Raw genomic sequence first — 16,658 nt, forward strand, 5'->3', positions numbered from 1 at the left:
CTTGACTTTTTGGTCTCTGCAGCAATGCCCCTTGTCTGCCTGATACCAACCTTACTGACCTTTTAGCTGTGAACTTGTATTTTCATCAGGAAATGCTGTGCTCTGCCCACTAAACTGTATTGTTTGCCAAAGGAATCCTTAAATAAGTGTGTTACCACTGAAGAACCCTTAAAATTCTAAATACATAATTATGACACCTCTAAAAGCAAATGTGATTATCATTATGGGTAAGCATGACTGCCAAGAAGTTATAGCAATATAAAGCTATTCAATACCCTTTTTTGTAGAGGGAGGATATGGATATAGTGTTAACAGAACATTGTATTGGGTGCTGTGGGAAAAAATAAAAATGAGAACCTATAGCCATAATCTTTTTGATTTTATTTAAAAAGGAGAAGAAAAGACAAATATGTAGAAAAATAATTTAACACTAAAAATAACACTTTCAGAATACCTATTTTTTTTAATTTTTTTTTTATTTATGATAGTCACACAGATTGAGAGAGAGAGAGGCAGAGACACAGGCAGAGGGAGAAGCAGGCTCCATGCTCCGGGAGCCCGACGTGGGATTCGATCCCGGGTCTCCAGGATCGCGCCCTGGGCCAAAGGCAGGCGCCAAACCGCTGTGCCACCCAGGGATCCCCAGAATACCTATTTTAAGTAAAACTATTTTACTATTCAATTGCCATCTCATAAACTTATACTAATGCATGCTTCTACTCATATTTGAGAGTTAAAAAAATTACCGAAATGATTGGTGCAAATTAATTTAGAGACGAATATTTCTAATGAAACTCAGTAGTATTCTCAAGGTACAGTTTTAAGGAACACTTGAAATATTCTAATTCAGAATTAAACTTAGATGGTGTTAGTGAGGAAATACATCACAGGTCACATGATTATTCCCATTGAAGATGTAAGTCCATTTGGTGCACTAGGTTTGCTTAGTGATATTTTTTTCTTAAATATACAGTTCTTTACCTTGAGATTTCGCATATATTAATTTCCCTCTCATGAAAATAAGAGTGTGTTATGAATCTAATTTAAAAATACAGTTCTATGTTGGATAAGTCCTCCTATCATCTAACAGGAAAAACTAGGTGGTTACTACTTTTAGTCAGTTGTACTTGACTTAGAAATCACCTTTGTATTCCAAATACTTCCAAACTGCCACTTGTCTCCTGTTGTCCCCGTCATACCTTTCTCTCGTTCTTCCTGGCTCTCCCTTGCAAGCGGTAGTGTGTCTGGGATCATTCATTCACATGTTGGAAAATATAGTTATTACATACGGAATTTTACATATTATGGAAGATATCAAATACTTCAATCTGTATCTGATGTATATTTTGAAAAAGAAACACCTTCGTTGTAAATTAACTACTTAAATTATCAACTAGTATAAATGCATTTAATTTGCTGTGTAATTTCAATATACAAATCAATATATTAAAAATTTAGAGTTTTCACATCCAGTACTTCTGAAGCCATAGCTTCCAACTTCTGAACACTTCATTGCTCCTCTGGATATAATGAATATTCAGCAATTACTGATCAGAAGAAGGCACATAGTATATAGTTAATAAAAGCACCCATAATTATTTAACTCCTAGTGCTTTAATAACAGTTTTGATTTTAAGGTTAAAAACGCTAACCGCATTTATAATGACTGATTATGTGGCATGCTAGTTATTAAAATGAGATTGATTTTCTTGAAATTAATAACTATTAAGCATTCAAAAGGCAAAATATGGAAGCACTCACTAGAATGTGTAGGATACAACTAGAATTCTACTTATTGACCCATGAAATTACAAAACCAAGTGTGCATACTTTTAATTTTTAAGATTCATTTGAGAGAACTTTTGTGAATAGCACGTAGAGAAAATATGGATAGATAGGCCTCTCTGTCTTTTAAATTATCTGATGAAGTACGTGATAAGGAACACAAAATTAATAATTTGTGGTAACATTTATTGCAATGTATCTTCTCATATTAGCCTAGTAATAAGTATTAGCAATTTACATAATTGGAGAGATAACAAAAATACAAAATTATACACACATACACACTCCTGTGCTTTACTCAAGACTAAGCAGATGATATCTGAGATATTATACTGTCTTTGCCATTATAGATGAAGTCAGATTTATTAGAGACAGTGTTATCTTTATTATCTTTAATATCTTCAGTGGGTCCAGTTATGAATAGAAGCATTAACTTTGCTTATGACTTAGTTAAATAGAATTTTGGACACCCTACAAAATAAGAACAATGATTTAAAGTAGCTTTAGAGAAGAAGAGAAATCTGTTAAAGTATTTCTGATTTGAATAGAAACAAAACAATCAATAGAGTTATAAGGTTAGAAATGAATGATCATTAGGTTGTTTCTAGTTTTTCACTAATGTAAACAAAGCTAAAAGAACATTCTTTGTAGGTCTTCTCATAAACCCATGTGACAATACCTAGTAGAAATGCTGACTCACTAGAGTATTCACATCTTTATTATATATTGTAAATTACTTTCCACCAGCAGCAGGAAATGACATGAATTTAGTCTTAATTTACATATCCTTGGTTAAACAACTTTTCAAGTTTGTTGGCCATTCAGATTTTTCCTTCTATGAGTTGACTCTTCAAATGCTTTGCCCAGTTTTCAATTGGATTGATTTGTTTTCTCTTACAGATTAATATGAGTTCTCTGTATATTCTGGGTTCTAACAGTTATATGCATCTGAAATACAGGTCCACAATTCTTAATCCAAAACCTTATTATTAACTTTACAGGACACCAATGAAAATGTTCACTTAGCTGGAGTGGTAGAAATAATAGAGAGTTACAAGAATACAAAAGTTAAGTTTGGCAGGCTGAATGTAAACTTGGGATTCAAGATGAAGATTGACATGTTATGTGAACCAAAGAAGGGGTTTTATTCCATCATGCATTCTTTTCCCTGATTTCAGAAACCCTCATGTTTGCTTCATTTTTCATACATGTTTAAGGAAAGGCTATTCAGAAGAGAAACTTCAGATATTTTTGTGGTTGTTGCTTTTTTTAAACACAAGTTTAATCCCATTATCCATTTGATGATTGCTCAAGTTTATGGAAGAATTTAGAAAGAGTTGTTTTAGATAATAACTATAATTCTAGTATAGCACTTAGTAGTAAAAACAAAGCACCTTTAGTTTTATTTGAAGTGTGTCAATCATGAAGTCGAGTTGAATTGCCTTTTTCTTTTTAATTTTTTTATTGAAGTGTAAGTTTAAATACAATATTATGTTAGTTTCAGGTGTACTAAATTGCTCTTTGCTTTTATTGAAAATTACCCTAACTGTTGTTGTATATTTTAAGAAAGAAACTTCTAGTTTTTAGTAATACTTACATTAAAAAATACTCTCTATCAAGACTTCAAGAACTATGCCCAATTGCCACATGGATAATAATTCAGCATTGTGCTGTATCATTTTAAAGGAAGGCAGATATTACTGGCCAAGGCAAATGTGCAGTGCAAGTAAAAGGTAATTCCGACGTAGCAAAACTACCTCCTTCTCTATCAGCCTCTCTATTCCCTACAATACACTGTGTTCCTGGATCCATTTGGGTATTTAGAGCAGTGTTTTTAGGAATAATTCAGCCACAAACTGAAACCTACGGTTTTAGTTACAGTTCATCAGAACCACATGCAAATGAGATTTAAGTCATTGTGGGCATAGTAGTGCATCTAAAAAAATAGGTGAAAGATGGCATTACAAACAATGTTACATACAAGTAAAAGGAGAGAAAGGTACTAATATTAAATCATCCTCTTTCATGTACCCTGGAAATGAAGACCATGAGTAGACATTCTTTCATTTGCTCATTTATATATTCAGTAATTCAGTGGTTCTCAGCCAAGGTTGATTTTATTCTCCAGGGGAATTTGTCAATTCCCACACCTGGAGGAGCAGGAAGTCCACTGATCTTGTGAATCAGGACCAGGGATGCTGCACAACATCCTACAGTAAAAGACCAGCTCCTGACAACAAATCATTGTTCCTGCAAAAATGTCAGTAGCGCTGAGGTTGAAGAACCCCTAATTTAAAAGTATGCGTTAATCAGAAATACTTTGTTCTGGTTCTAAACACTGTGACTTATCAAAGAAAATCTAACTGTATATATAAATTATACTTAAATTCATGGAATATATAGTCATTAAGCATGCAGGGTATGCCTCGGACGGACCAGGGTTCAAATCTTATATTTACCATCAGTTATCTTGTGCCTTGGGCAAGTTTCCTCACCTCTTGTGACTAGTTTTTTAATCTGAAAAAAAAATGTCAGTTATGTGTGGTGAAAGGCTCTGCAGTAGAGCTTGAGTGAGATTAGCTAGGATGATTTATGTTAAGTGCATAGCAGAGAGTTTGTACTTAGTAAATTCTCAATAAATGGTAGCAGTTAGTATTATCTTTGCATAGACTAAATCATTTGATCCTGACCTACTCTAAATATCCTGGTCACATACCATATTTCATTGCAGTGAAGACACCATTGATTAGAATATGCATCATTATTTTATCTGTCACTAAGAAAGAGGTGCTTGTCAGTTATACTGTGACACACCATCATTTATAAAATGTGTCCCAATTTTAAAGCAATTAATTTGTGGAAAGAAAATGTGGGTCCCAGACATGATCATTATAAAGCCCATCAGCGAGTTTTCTTAGGTGCAAATGAATGAGGCTCCCATTAACCACATTCAGCTTCAAATTCACTTCGAAGGGACCAGGAACAGAAACACAGCTTCCCCAGAAGGCAGGATCAGACATCTATCTTTAGTGGGATTAGAATTCCCAGCAGTTTGTGCAGCATTCACAGAGCTATCAGAGAGTTTTTTTTTTTTTTTTGCCCCCAGCACCTGTCTACTCCCAGATAACAGATCAGGTGCAAAGGAAGGAGACTCACATAGAGGTATTGGGTCAACCCTGGCCAGAAGCCTAATGTGACCCAGAAGCCAGTGTCTTATGACATGGTAGAGTTTCCAAGATCCATGCAAGATACGTGCACAATTTTGAAAGTTACTACACGTAGGGGATCCCCCAAACTGTGGTTTTCCTTTAAACATTTGCAGTTTATAAGTAGAACTCCCAAGCCAAGTGGCATTTACCCATCAGAGTTTTGTTTTGTTTTGTTTTGTTTGTTTTTGTTTTTGTTTTTTGTTTTTTGTTTTTTGTTTTTTGTTTTAGCAGTAGCGATGTTGCCTACGAACATAGTTGACATTCCAACTTTGCCAGGTTTCAATGTAGAAAACAGCAAAAAGTTCTTCAGAGGTCAACTTACCATGCAGAGGGGCAATACTATCTGTAATCATCAGATACTAAAATACTAAAACTCAGAGAATTTAAGTGGCTTGCCCCAACTCATGAGTCACTAAGCCTAAAACCCAGATGTCTCATCGCTCATCTGATTACTTCCAACAACACTGTAATACCCTGAAAGAGGAGTGCAAGGGACAAATCCAATCTACCACCTGGTTTTGTACAGCAAGTGTTATTGGAGCACAGTCATGCTCATTTGTTTACATTATCGACGTTTGCTTTCACGCCACACAGGCAGAAGTCAGGTGCGACAGGAACCATATGGCCTATGAAACCTAAGTATTTACTGTCTGGCCCCTTATAGAAAATGTTTGTTGAGCCCTGCTCCAAGGTATAACTTTCAATTGATTGACTGTCTCTATGAGTCTCTATGAGGAGATAAAAGGCAAAATAAGCTTCTCCTGTTTTATCTTTAAAAATAACTGCCCGTATAATATTTCTGTGCACCTGGACGTTTCCTAAGAGCCACAAATCCCGAACCCAGCCATTTCTCTAGATCGGTGGTTGGCTAACTTTTTCTGTAAATGATCAGATAGCAAAAAAAAAAAAAAAATCAGATAGCAAAGACTTTAGGATATATTTTAGGATCTATGGGCCGTCTGATGTCTGTTGAAAATCATGTCATGCCCGAATCAGAATGTACATAGTTGGGCTCAAGAACCCACAGTCTTTACCACTAAGGACTTGGGAACATAGTAAAACCTGGGGGAGATCCACTTGCAACAAACAATTCTGGTTAGAGTATTGCTTTAACTAAATCTTTAAGGAGATTTAGTCCTCATTCAAAAGCTCTGTGTATAAAGAGTTTCAGAATAAGTGTATCATGTTTCCACAAACAAGTACTTCCTTCCTTCCAGTGTTTTAACTAACTCTCTTGGGAATTTGCTTATAACTACTGCCTCTTCTCTACATCCCTCTGGTTTAATCTTCGCACAGCAGCCAGAATCATCTATTAAAAAATAAGTCCAATCACATCACTCCTGTGCTGGAATCCTCCTATGGTTCTTAATCTCACACAGAGTAATGGTCAAGGGCCTCACACAGTTGCCCTGCAGTGCCTAACCGTCTCTGGCTTGCTTCCTGCTACTCTCCCCTTGCTCACTGGGCTCCACTCACGCTGGCTTCCTCATTTTTTTTTAACTGAGTATGCCAAACATACTGCTGCCCCAAGGTCTTTGCACTTGTGGTTTCCTCTGTGTGGATTGTTCTTCCTTGAGATAGCTACTCAATTCATTCTTTCACTTCCAACTCATCTTTATTCAAATACCACCTCCTCATGAAGCTTTCCCCTCCACAACTTCTCCCATGTGCCCCTCCATCCTTCTTTACCCCACACATACATCTATCTCCACCTGATGCTTTGTTTTTTTTTTCTCTTTAGCACTTTTCACCCTCTGAGATGCCGTAATTTATATTTTGTTGTCCATCATCTGCATTAGAACGCAAGCTTTGTGCAAACAGGAAAATTTTGTCTGTTTTATTCACTGTTAAACATCCATTACTTAAACTATTTATCGCATGATAAGTGTTCTTATATTTAGTCAATATTTAATGAATGAATTAATACAATGGGGATTTGTTGGTAAGATCTTATTTGTCAGACTAATTCTGCCAAAAAGACTCTGAAGCCCCTTCTTCATGAGTGGAGGGCTTCTAAATGTGGCTTCTGAGTAGCAGTCTCATTGCTTGATGGTCACACCAATGTCCACTCTTTTATTGGCCTTGAACATTCCAAGTATGTACCTTGGTAGATTATATCTTCTTGGTTTCATAACACTCACCACTTTAAAAAATCAATATTGTATTATACTTTGTATATTTGGACAGATTATTTTTGAAATCCATAAATCTCTAAATCAGAAAAAAGCCTCCTTTTGGTGGGCTGCCCTTGATTAGCTCAGAATGGAAAGAGAGAACCTGTCATTCTTTGTCAATCAGCTTGGCACGTACTTGACAGCATGCAGTTACAGTGAAGGAGAGCTGCGTTGCCGTGGTCTCGCAAACCTAATTGTAGATAAATAAAAGAACAGTCACCCAGTATGAGGGGAAAGAGAAAGAAACGCAACTGCACAATGTTGTGTTTTTCCATCCATCAGCCTTCATTTGTCAGAGTCTGCCTGACAATCTAGGCCAGAGAAGTCAGGCTCTAACACAATATTGATTCCATTTCATTTTTTGTTTCTTGCTACCCTTTTTAGCAAACAGTTTATATGTGGAATGAGAGATGGTGCAGCCAAAATATGTGACCAGGGTACATTTCTTTTAAAAGCTTACTTTGGTTTTTCATCCCATGAACCCATATATTTTTTGTTTCTTTGGCTGTTTCATTATAATATTGTAACTGTTAGCTCTTGCTGCAGTAACAAATAGCTCCAAATCTCAGTGACTTCTAAAACAAACATTTATTACTCATGTGTCTGTAGATCAGCTGCATCTTTACTCCACACTGTGGATCATGTTCAGGTTTTCTTATTTTAAACTGTGGACCTGCTTCAAATGTCTTCTTATTACAGAACCCAGGCCAAAAGAGCAACTCCTGTATGGTACATATTCTCTCATGGTGGAAGATAGGAACTGGTAGTACTATCTAATCTTGAATTGTCTTTAAAGACAACTGTCATATAGTCTCTTCTGTTCACAGTTCATTGATCAAAGTAAGGCACATGATAAAGACCAAAGTTTATGGGGGAAGAAAATGTATTCATTCACAGAGTATCCATGTTTATAGAGCCAGTGAATAATCATGAAGTCAGAAACCAATTGTAGTATTCACCAACATCTTAGAATTTCCATGATTCCAAAAATGCACTTTTTTACATTTCAACTTCTCTAAAATTGAGATAGATCTCATAATAGTGTCTACAAAGTCTGATTTTTTTAACCTTCCTAACAGTTCATAAAATAATACTGGTTCTTAGAATCCATGATATCTTAGCGTTCATGGAAAAATGGTTGATTGTGGGGATTGACAAATTAGCCAAGAGGCAGGAAATACTCTTTATAAACTAGAAAACTAAGGTAACAATCACTTAAGTTTGCTAAGAAAAAAGTTGTCATTTTTATCCTGAATTTCTTTTTTTCAGGAGCAGCTTACATATCTCATTCACACCAGCTTATCTGAATGAAAAACCATGTATTAGTAGTAGATCTTTTCTCTGTCTATTCATATATTCATATATGTTCATTTTTAGGGCATCAATTCAAATGACAAGTATGATTCCCTTATTTAAAGCCCTTTTGTGGGTTCTCCACTAAGGTTTTGAGGGTTGTATGAGAGATCCTTTCTTCCTCCGGCTCTTGCCTTCTATTCCTATACCATTTCTTCCCATTGCCATGCATGGGATCACCACATTGTCTCCGGTTTCTGTCTTTGCAGATCCCAGATTGCCTCTTGCAGTGCTTCATATCATCACTTCCTTTTGTCAACCAAGTGCATGAGCTCTCTCTGTTCCAAGCCTCTGCTCAGGCTTTTCTCCAACTGTGAGGCCAGCTCCTACCCTCCTGTTTTCCCTCGAACACAGAACTTGTCAGTTCTGCTGCTGTGCCCCACCATGCATTGCACTTTGCTGGCTGCTCTACATGTTGCCTTCTAAGCTGAATATGTGATCATTTGTCTTTATCCTTCACGAGGGGCTGTGTTCTTCCCTGTAGTATTCATAGTTCCCAGCCAAGACTCTGAAACTCACTCCATGTTTGTCGAATGAACAGAGAATGAATGAATGTTGGAACATATGTAAGAGACTGTCTATATTCTCCTCCTATGGTGATAATATAGCATGCACATATTCATATATATATACATATATATTCATGTATCCTAAGGTTAGCAATAGGTAAAATGATAGAGACACAATTAAAAATTTAAAAAATATAAAAACATTAAAAATAAAAAAGGCAAAATGTGTCTCTTACATTTTCCTTAGGGGCAAATTTCTAGTTAAAAAAAACAAATGCATATAATCAGCTTAATATGAAAATAGAAATATAATACTGACTATATCAAGTTTTGGCAAATGTAAGTGTGCATTAATTTGCATCAGAATTGCTGTTTTCCCCTCACAGGTGTTGTTGAGTCTTTTTTCTTCACTAACCTTTGATCTGCAGCTCATCAGACCAACAACTCCCCAATAAGAGTAATAGTGTTTCATAAGAAATAACTAAGCCTGAAGGTGCTTAGAATGTCACTCCATTTGGGAAATCTAGGAGGGCTGGATTTTAAAATATAGCATGATATTTTCCTAGTGGTTATTAATGGAAGATAACTCCCTTTTCTCTAATTACTACAAATTGTTTTCTTGAAATTATGCCTGAGACCATAGTGAACTGTCAATTCTCTGAAATGAGGGGAATAAAACACTAGTCACATCATAAGGGTCTTGACTCGTGGTGAACAGTCTTACACTGTAGAGAATACATTAAAAATAAGGCAGGGGAAAAAAACTAAATGGAAAAGTGCTATTATTAGAGATGTAGTTTTGGAGGGTTTTTGTTGTTGTTGTTGTTGTCGTTGTTGTTGGTGGTGGTGGTGATGGTGTTGTTTGGTGGAAATTCTATGAAGACTTTCTTGTCTGAACATTCTTCAAAATCAAACACTTTCTACTCGCAAAAACTGGCCACTATAATTAGCCATATTTCCATTTTAGTGGTGACCTCCTTCACCTTATCTTAAATCGCATAAAGATGTGAGGCCATTTGTGAGATAAAAGGTTTACTCAAGCCAATCCTCTGACCTGGATATCATCAGTTTGGCAATCAGAAATCCACAAAGAGACACCCTTGGTGCATTTTAAAGGCTATATCAGGGATCCCTGGGTGGTGCAGCAGTTTGGCGCCTGCCTTTGGCCCAGGGCGCGATCCTGGAGACCCGGGATCGAATCCCACATCAGGCTCCCAGTGCATGGAGCCTGCTTCTCCCTCTGCCTGTGTCTCTGCCTCTCTCTCTCTCTCTGTGACTATCATAAATAAATAAAAATTTTTAAAAAGGCTATATCAGAATTTATCTCTTTTCTCTGGGAGGAGACCAGATTCTCTCTCCCTTACACCCTAGGAGGATATTACAGAATAAACTGGAGTTAAGAGGAGAAGGAAACAATAACATGGTATGAAGGGATACGACTGCCAGTTTTAGAGCATGTACATACATGGTCTATACAGCAAAAGGAAGGATATAGTGGACATTTAGTGGTACACATTCTGGTTATCATCTCAACTCTGCCACTTACAAACTCTTTGGTCTTGGACAACTGACTCAATGTCCCTCAGTTTCAGCATCTGTAAAATTAGACAAGACCCTATTTTTTAGGAGTGTTAAGTATGAGAGGAAAAAAAAATGTATGGAGCCCACAGTGTTTGACACAGGAATCTGTTAGCAACTCTGATTTGTAAATATCATTACAGCAGTTAATATCATTATAGCAGTGTTTTGACATTTTCAGCACAGCTAAGGACTGTGTTTTTTACTTTTGCGTAGTCCTGTGCTTCAGCTGGGGTTGTTGGCTCTGCTGTGCTTTTCAGTGTCTCTGTGTCAAGCTTTCATAACATAGAGAGATAGCACATCCTTTTTAAATTTAATTCACTTATACTTCCATTTTCTCAGGATGCTTATCAGCTTCTTATAGTGTATTTTTCTCACACTAAAGAAAAATACACCAAAGAGTATTTTAAGTGAATTTAATTAGATTTACTTCACTTGACCCTTTAAGCAGTAATATTTGAAAAAATATTTGAATTTGAAAAACTGACGTACCTTTTAACTCATAAATTCACACCACAAATCAATGTGGGGTAAATTGTAGAATTTTATTTTCAAGAATGGCCTTTCTGCAGTGATTTATCAAAGGTACATGTAACTAGAGATCGGGTTCTCCGAAAAATTGCCAAGAAATAACAACAAAGAATTTAGAGCTGAACATGATTCTTTCACCATTGCTCTATTTCAGTAGGACTAAGGGTAAATCTCATCCAGGTACTTAAACTCTTCATTATTTCATTGAAGGACAAAGAGATGGCATTAGTTGTGATAGAAGGACATGCTAATAGGAAACATTTCTATAAAGGGAAATGATGTGACTTTGCAGTGCTCATTCATCAGAGGACTAAAGCTGGGGCTAACTTGATGACCTGAAGAGGGAATATCCTACCTTCTGCAGGTGCAAAACAGGGACATTTCACAAGGCATGCCAACTTTTCCTCAGTTCATCTAGCAAGCACCTGCTTCAAATTCGGTTCTAAGTAATATCTGGGCTGCCCTAATGTCAGCCTTGCTGCTGTTCGTGTTCATTTGCCAATGAAAATTTCATGAATTAAAATGTGTTTATTTCCTAAGGGAATTCTTTGTGATATAAAATGCAGTCTCCTAACTCTATCTGCCAGAGCCTTCTGAATAGTAGCATCAATGCTGTGCAATCTTTGGAACTATTTATTTGGGATTGCAGAAGAGGGGCAGGGAGAGAAAGATGTTAGCGTTCATCATTTGTCTGCATATCTGAAACATTGGTAGAATTACTATTTGTGATCATTTTCTGAAGGTGTAGATTTTATACCAGGTGCACTTATAAACAGTTTTAAAGGGAGAAATACCCAATTCTCACAAAGTGCATGCTGAATTTGAACTCATTACAAGTTCGCAGGATTTTTTTAAAAATAACCTTTAATAACTCAGAAAGCTCTTATAACTTTAGGTCTTGTTTCCTCCATAATTGTCCTTAAAGGTGGTGTGTGTGCATATGTGTTGTTCACATAGCAATGGAGGTACAGGGCGAGTCTTAATGTTATGGACACTTTTAACTCAAGTGCCCGCCTTCCACTGGTGTTTATTATAATGAGAACTAAAGAAATAAATCCCTCTCAGGAGTGTGTGCTGAACACGTATAAACTGCAAGACACCCTACTGAGCCCCATACATGATAGTAATTTGGGTTCAGAGTACTCCCCGCTCTGATGGGCTGAGAGAGAAAGATACAAACGGAGTATATAAAAGAAGCAATGGCATGAAGACACGCACACACAGCAGTGCTGGGAGGCTGCAGGGTAGGAGAGGGAGGAAGGAAGATATGGATTAATCAGGAGTTGCTATCTGGGAAAGATTGCCCAGGTCCTAACTGACACCTGACATTGATTAATCAATATTCCATCCCAGTGTTTTAACAAGTGTTCCATCCAAAAAGTCTTCTGTAATATTTAACTTCACTTCCTTCAGCTTCAATTTATGCACATTTCTTTTGTTTTGTGTTCAAGTGAGCTAGACAGCAGCCAATAACAAAAACACTTTATGTTCATATCTAAAGAGGTTTTTGTTTGTTTGGTCATTCTTCAGTCTTCTCTAGACTACGGAAAAACAAACATTTTTTAAAAATAATTAAATCATTCCTCAAAAGGCCTTTTCAGTTTGACTGCTTAATAATTAATAAGCCCTGATATGATGCTTGAAGTGTTTACTCTTTGGAAAGAAACTTAATCTTGACAATGATGTGAGAAGAATTATTGGGTTTTATTTCGAGGTGAAATTTTGGATCCAAAGCCCAGAAGAATCCTGTTAAAATAAGAAGTTTGTAAAGTAAAATGAACATTAGGATTATTGAGATTATTGAAGCTAAACAATAGCATTTATCCATATTAATCATATTCATAAATCCTATTTCTCATTATTGCATTTGAGGTTTTTTTTTAAACAAAGTTAGTGTCTGTGTTTCTATTTAATAATATTAGGAGAATTCAAGGAGATCTGGGATAAATATTTTAAACTTTAGTATGTTCCGCAATGGCCTCTATTTCTTTTCTCTGCACTAAAACTACTTTTTTTGTGCCCTGATGTACCATGCAGAAATTGATCCACAATACATGTGGAGTCTCCAAGGGTATATTTAAATTTAGTAATTTTATTGCTAACTGTGAAGTTAATCTGCACTGTATGTGTTCTTTTCCCCAGGAAATTGAAGTAGCAGTTCAAGCTAAACAGCCGGATGTGGAAGGGATTTTGTCTAAAGGGCAGCATTTGTACAAGGAAAAACCAGCCACTCAGCCAGCGAAGGTAATGAAGCAACCTCTAGCAATATCCATTACCTCATAATGGGTTATGCTTCCCCTGTTGTACATTTGCCATTGACGTGGTCTATTTATAATCAATGAAATAACTTGTAAAGAAATATTGTCCATACCGCAATAGCAGAGGCTGAGCTGTCTTTTTGATCAACATATCCTATTTATATATTGTGATCTTAAGGCTATTAACGAGTCATTGCATTAAAGGACTCAATTCTGTCCTGGTGTGCTGCCATCAATACAGAAAGTAGTCCCACCTTCAAGGTAGATTAAATTCTTTGAGGCTTTATTGCTTTGCTTGCCAGCCTTGATGCTTTTCATATTGTTTGGCTTAATTCAAATCAAGCTACTGCATCATACTGTCTGTCTCCAACAGCTGTAAAGAATCACAATATGGTCCGTGACCTTTCTTTTCTCTGTGACACTCTTTCCTTATGAAAGAGGAAAATCGGCATTCGGGCTTTAGTACTTTATTAGGTCAAGAATTTTTAGCGAAATGTCATGTAATTGCTTCTCTCTTTGGTAAAGAGCTGGCCTGGGAGAAAGCTTTCTCCTTCTTTCCTTTCCTCACGTACATTTTGAAGTCTGGGACACGTTTATTCACAGGCTATTAGATGAGGAGAGAAAGGGAAAGCCAGCTTGGTTTTCTTTTCTTTTTTTTTTTCCAGCTTGGTTTTCGAAAAATAACTAATCAATGGCTTCCATTTGCAAATGAGAGTCCAGTGATAAATAGACGTTAGGTATGGGTTACCTTATTTTCTCTACCTGACCAAAATTATAATGGGCCCCATTATGATAGAGGTTCCCGAGAGCCTGGAATGGTGGCTGTTTATTGATCAGTCCTGGTTTCTCTAGCCAACATTGCAGGCTGAGATTTAGTGAGCCTCGCCCTCATGTTTAAAAATGCTCTAAAACAGTGCAGGTCAATAACCTCATTATACAGAACTAGTTTGTCCTTGCAAACAACATTACCATGACTTAGACTCTGTCTCTAAGGTCACTGCTTGTGCTTGGCCCAAGCTTCATTTCTAGAAAATTGTTTGTTTTTCTTATGGTTTACAAGGAGCCTTTCCTTAGGTAAATTTAAAGTTTTAGACTAAGCGTAATGTCCAAACACTGGATGCTAAAAGGCATAGATTTGTGTGTAGATACTGATAGAAGTTAATTCAGGAATACTTATCACCATCCCTAATATCCAAAATGATAATGATGATGACGATGATGATGATAACTTACATCCAGTTCCAAGCCTGGTATGATCATTTTCATGGAGCATCACTGTGTTCAGTATTTAGATTAGAGAGCTAGAGAAGGTCCTGAAAGCAGCAAATTTCAGGGTTTCTGCTAATGTTCTGAAGAAAACCAGTCCCTAGGCAGACTCTTTTCGTGCTTAACAGAGTGACTCTGGTAGCCAGCAATGAAACAAGTGGACCATTCTATAGGTCTACTCCATCTATGCTTGTTTGCTTCTCAAATACTTTATGTAGGGTTTGACACGATTGTTACAGATTACAGATATGCATTGAAATTGTCTTTCACGTCTGTTCCTTTGTTAAAAAACAACAGAGGGAAAATTCGTAATTGAAAATCGATGAGAAAATTTTTGTCTTCATTGTATGTAAACAATGCAAGCTGTTGATGCTAACTTATCACACCTCCCACTCAAGCTTCAACTCCTGGGCCACTTGGAGATCAGACCCATCTGAGTGAGCATTATGTACCTTCTGCCTTCACATTAGTGATATAAAAGGGGAATTAACTTTCTGAAATAAAAGGAAGAGCAAGGAGGCGCTGACTTTCCTTCTCATCTGTATTCCTTAAAACCAATTTGTAGAGTGAGCACTCTCTTTCCTTCTGGTCTCTCTCCTTCCACATTTCCTTTTAAGTCAGCTCATTTCGGAGAAATAGAACTTAAGTGAAAACTCATTCCCATTCTGCCATTTATCCCTTAGGTTTGGAGAAGAATCAAAATATCAAGTTGATAGAGGCAGAAAGGCAAGATTGACTTGGGAGCCTGGGGATGTGGAGAAACAGTTGATTTATAGGCAACCTTTGATATGGACCATGACCTTGGAAACACTTCAAAATGAGCTGGGGTTTAGGGTAGCCTGAAATGCTAGAGGTTCAGAAACCACTTCTTGGTTCAGAACATGGAACCCAGTACAACAAGGCAACAGGTGTGGATCAAAAAACTTCAGTTTAAAGGTTAAGGGATGATTTTTCTGAAGGGTGATCCATTGCTCTGAGAATACATAAATAAAGTCCCTTTCAATTTTCATTTTCTATATCCAGGTTTAAAAATTGTGTGATTCCTAATGCCTTTTCTCCTGAACTTACAGGTTTCTCAGTCCTTAATGGAAGGAAAAGGGGTCTGAGTAGCCTGCGGCTCATTTTCATGAACAAAGTTTGGTTCTGTTTTGGGGGGAAGATTTATTGGAAATGATAAGTTATGAAGGAGAAAGTGATATTCTTAAAAAAGAAAATGAAAACTCTTCTCTCTCTCTCTCTCTCTCTCTCTCTCTCTCTCTCTATATATATATATATATATATATATATATATATATATACACACACACATAAGATCTAGTATTTAGATAGATCATAATGTGTCCTCTGGTGATACCTAGGTGGCTCAGTGGTTGAGCGTCTGCCTTTGGCTCAGGGCATGATCCCGGGATCTGGGATCAAGCCCCGTGTCAGGCTCCTTGCATGGAGCCTGCTTCTCCCTCGTCTATCTGTCTCTCATGAATAAATAAGTAAAATCTTAAAAAAAATTAAAAAAAAATAATGTGCCCTCCGCCTATAGACAGTCTCATTGAGGATATAGCAGAACATGATTCTGTTTCTTAGGAAACTGTCTGTTGGCACCTCCACATGCTGCATCATACAGCCTGTCTGTCCAGCTCCTATGCTCACCTCCCAAGCTGAGTTCTGCTTGGGGGTTGGGCTCATCCCTGTTGAATCCCCTCCCTTTTTCCTTCACTTCATCAACTTCTCTAGGATTTCTTTAATTTTCAAAGATAGTAAATTTTTAGATTCCTTTTTTGTCAATTGTGACTAACCCACTTCTTCCTTATTTTCTTTGAGAATTTAATATCAAAGGCCAAATATATTATTAGGAGACATTCTACTAATGACATAAATATAGCACTAGATCTCGGATGCAAAATTACTGCAAAATTTGTAGAATAATATGGTTGAAGAAATAACCACTCTTGTTTTGCCTTATATCTCCTCTTTCTCCCCCCCACACATACACACATA

The 16,658-nt window shown here is 36.8% G+C and overlaps 1 protein-coding gene across 15 annotated transcripts in view; it reads left to right on the top strand.

Annotated features, from left to right (window-relative positions):
• Positions 1-16,658, top strand: part of DMD (dystrophin) — a 2,162,139-nt gene that overhangs the window by 1,467,878 nt on the left and 677,603 nt on the right. For all 15 annotated transcript variants that reach the window (XM_077887780.1, XM_077887782.1, XM_077887777.1 and 12 more), the window contains one exon: positions 13,282-13,383. In XM_077887780.1, coding sequence (XP_077743906.1) covers positions 13,282-13,383 — 102 coding nt within the window. The remainder of the gene's footprint in view (positions 1-13,281; positions 13,384-16,658) is intronic.

This window comes from Canis aureus, chromosome X (genome assembly GCF_053574225.1).
Source record: "Canis aureus isolate CA01 chromosome X, VMU_Caureus_v.1.0, whole genome shotgun sequence".
Classification (NCBI taxonomy): Eukaryota; Metazoa; Chordata; class Mammalia; order Carnivora; family Canidae; genus Canis; species Canis aureus.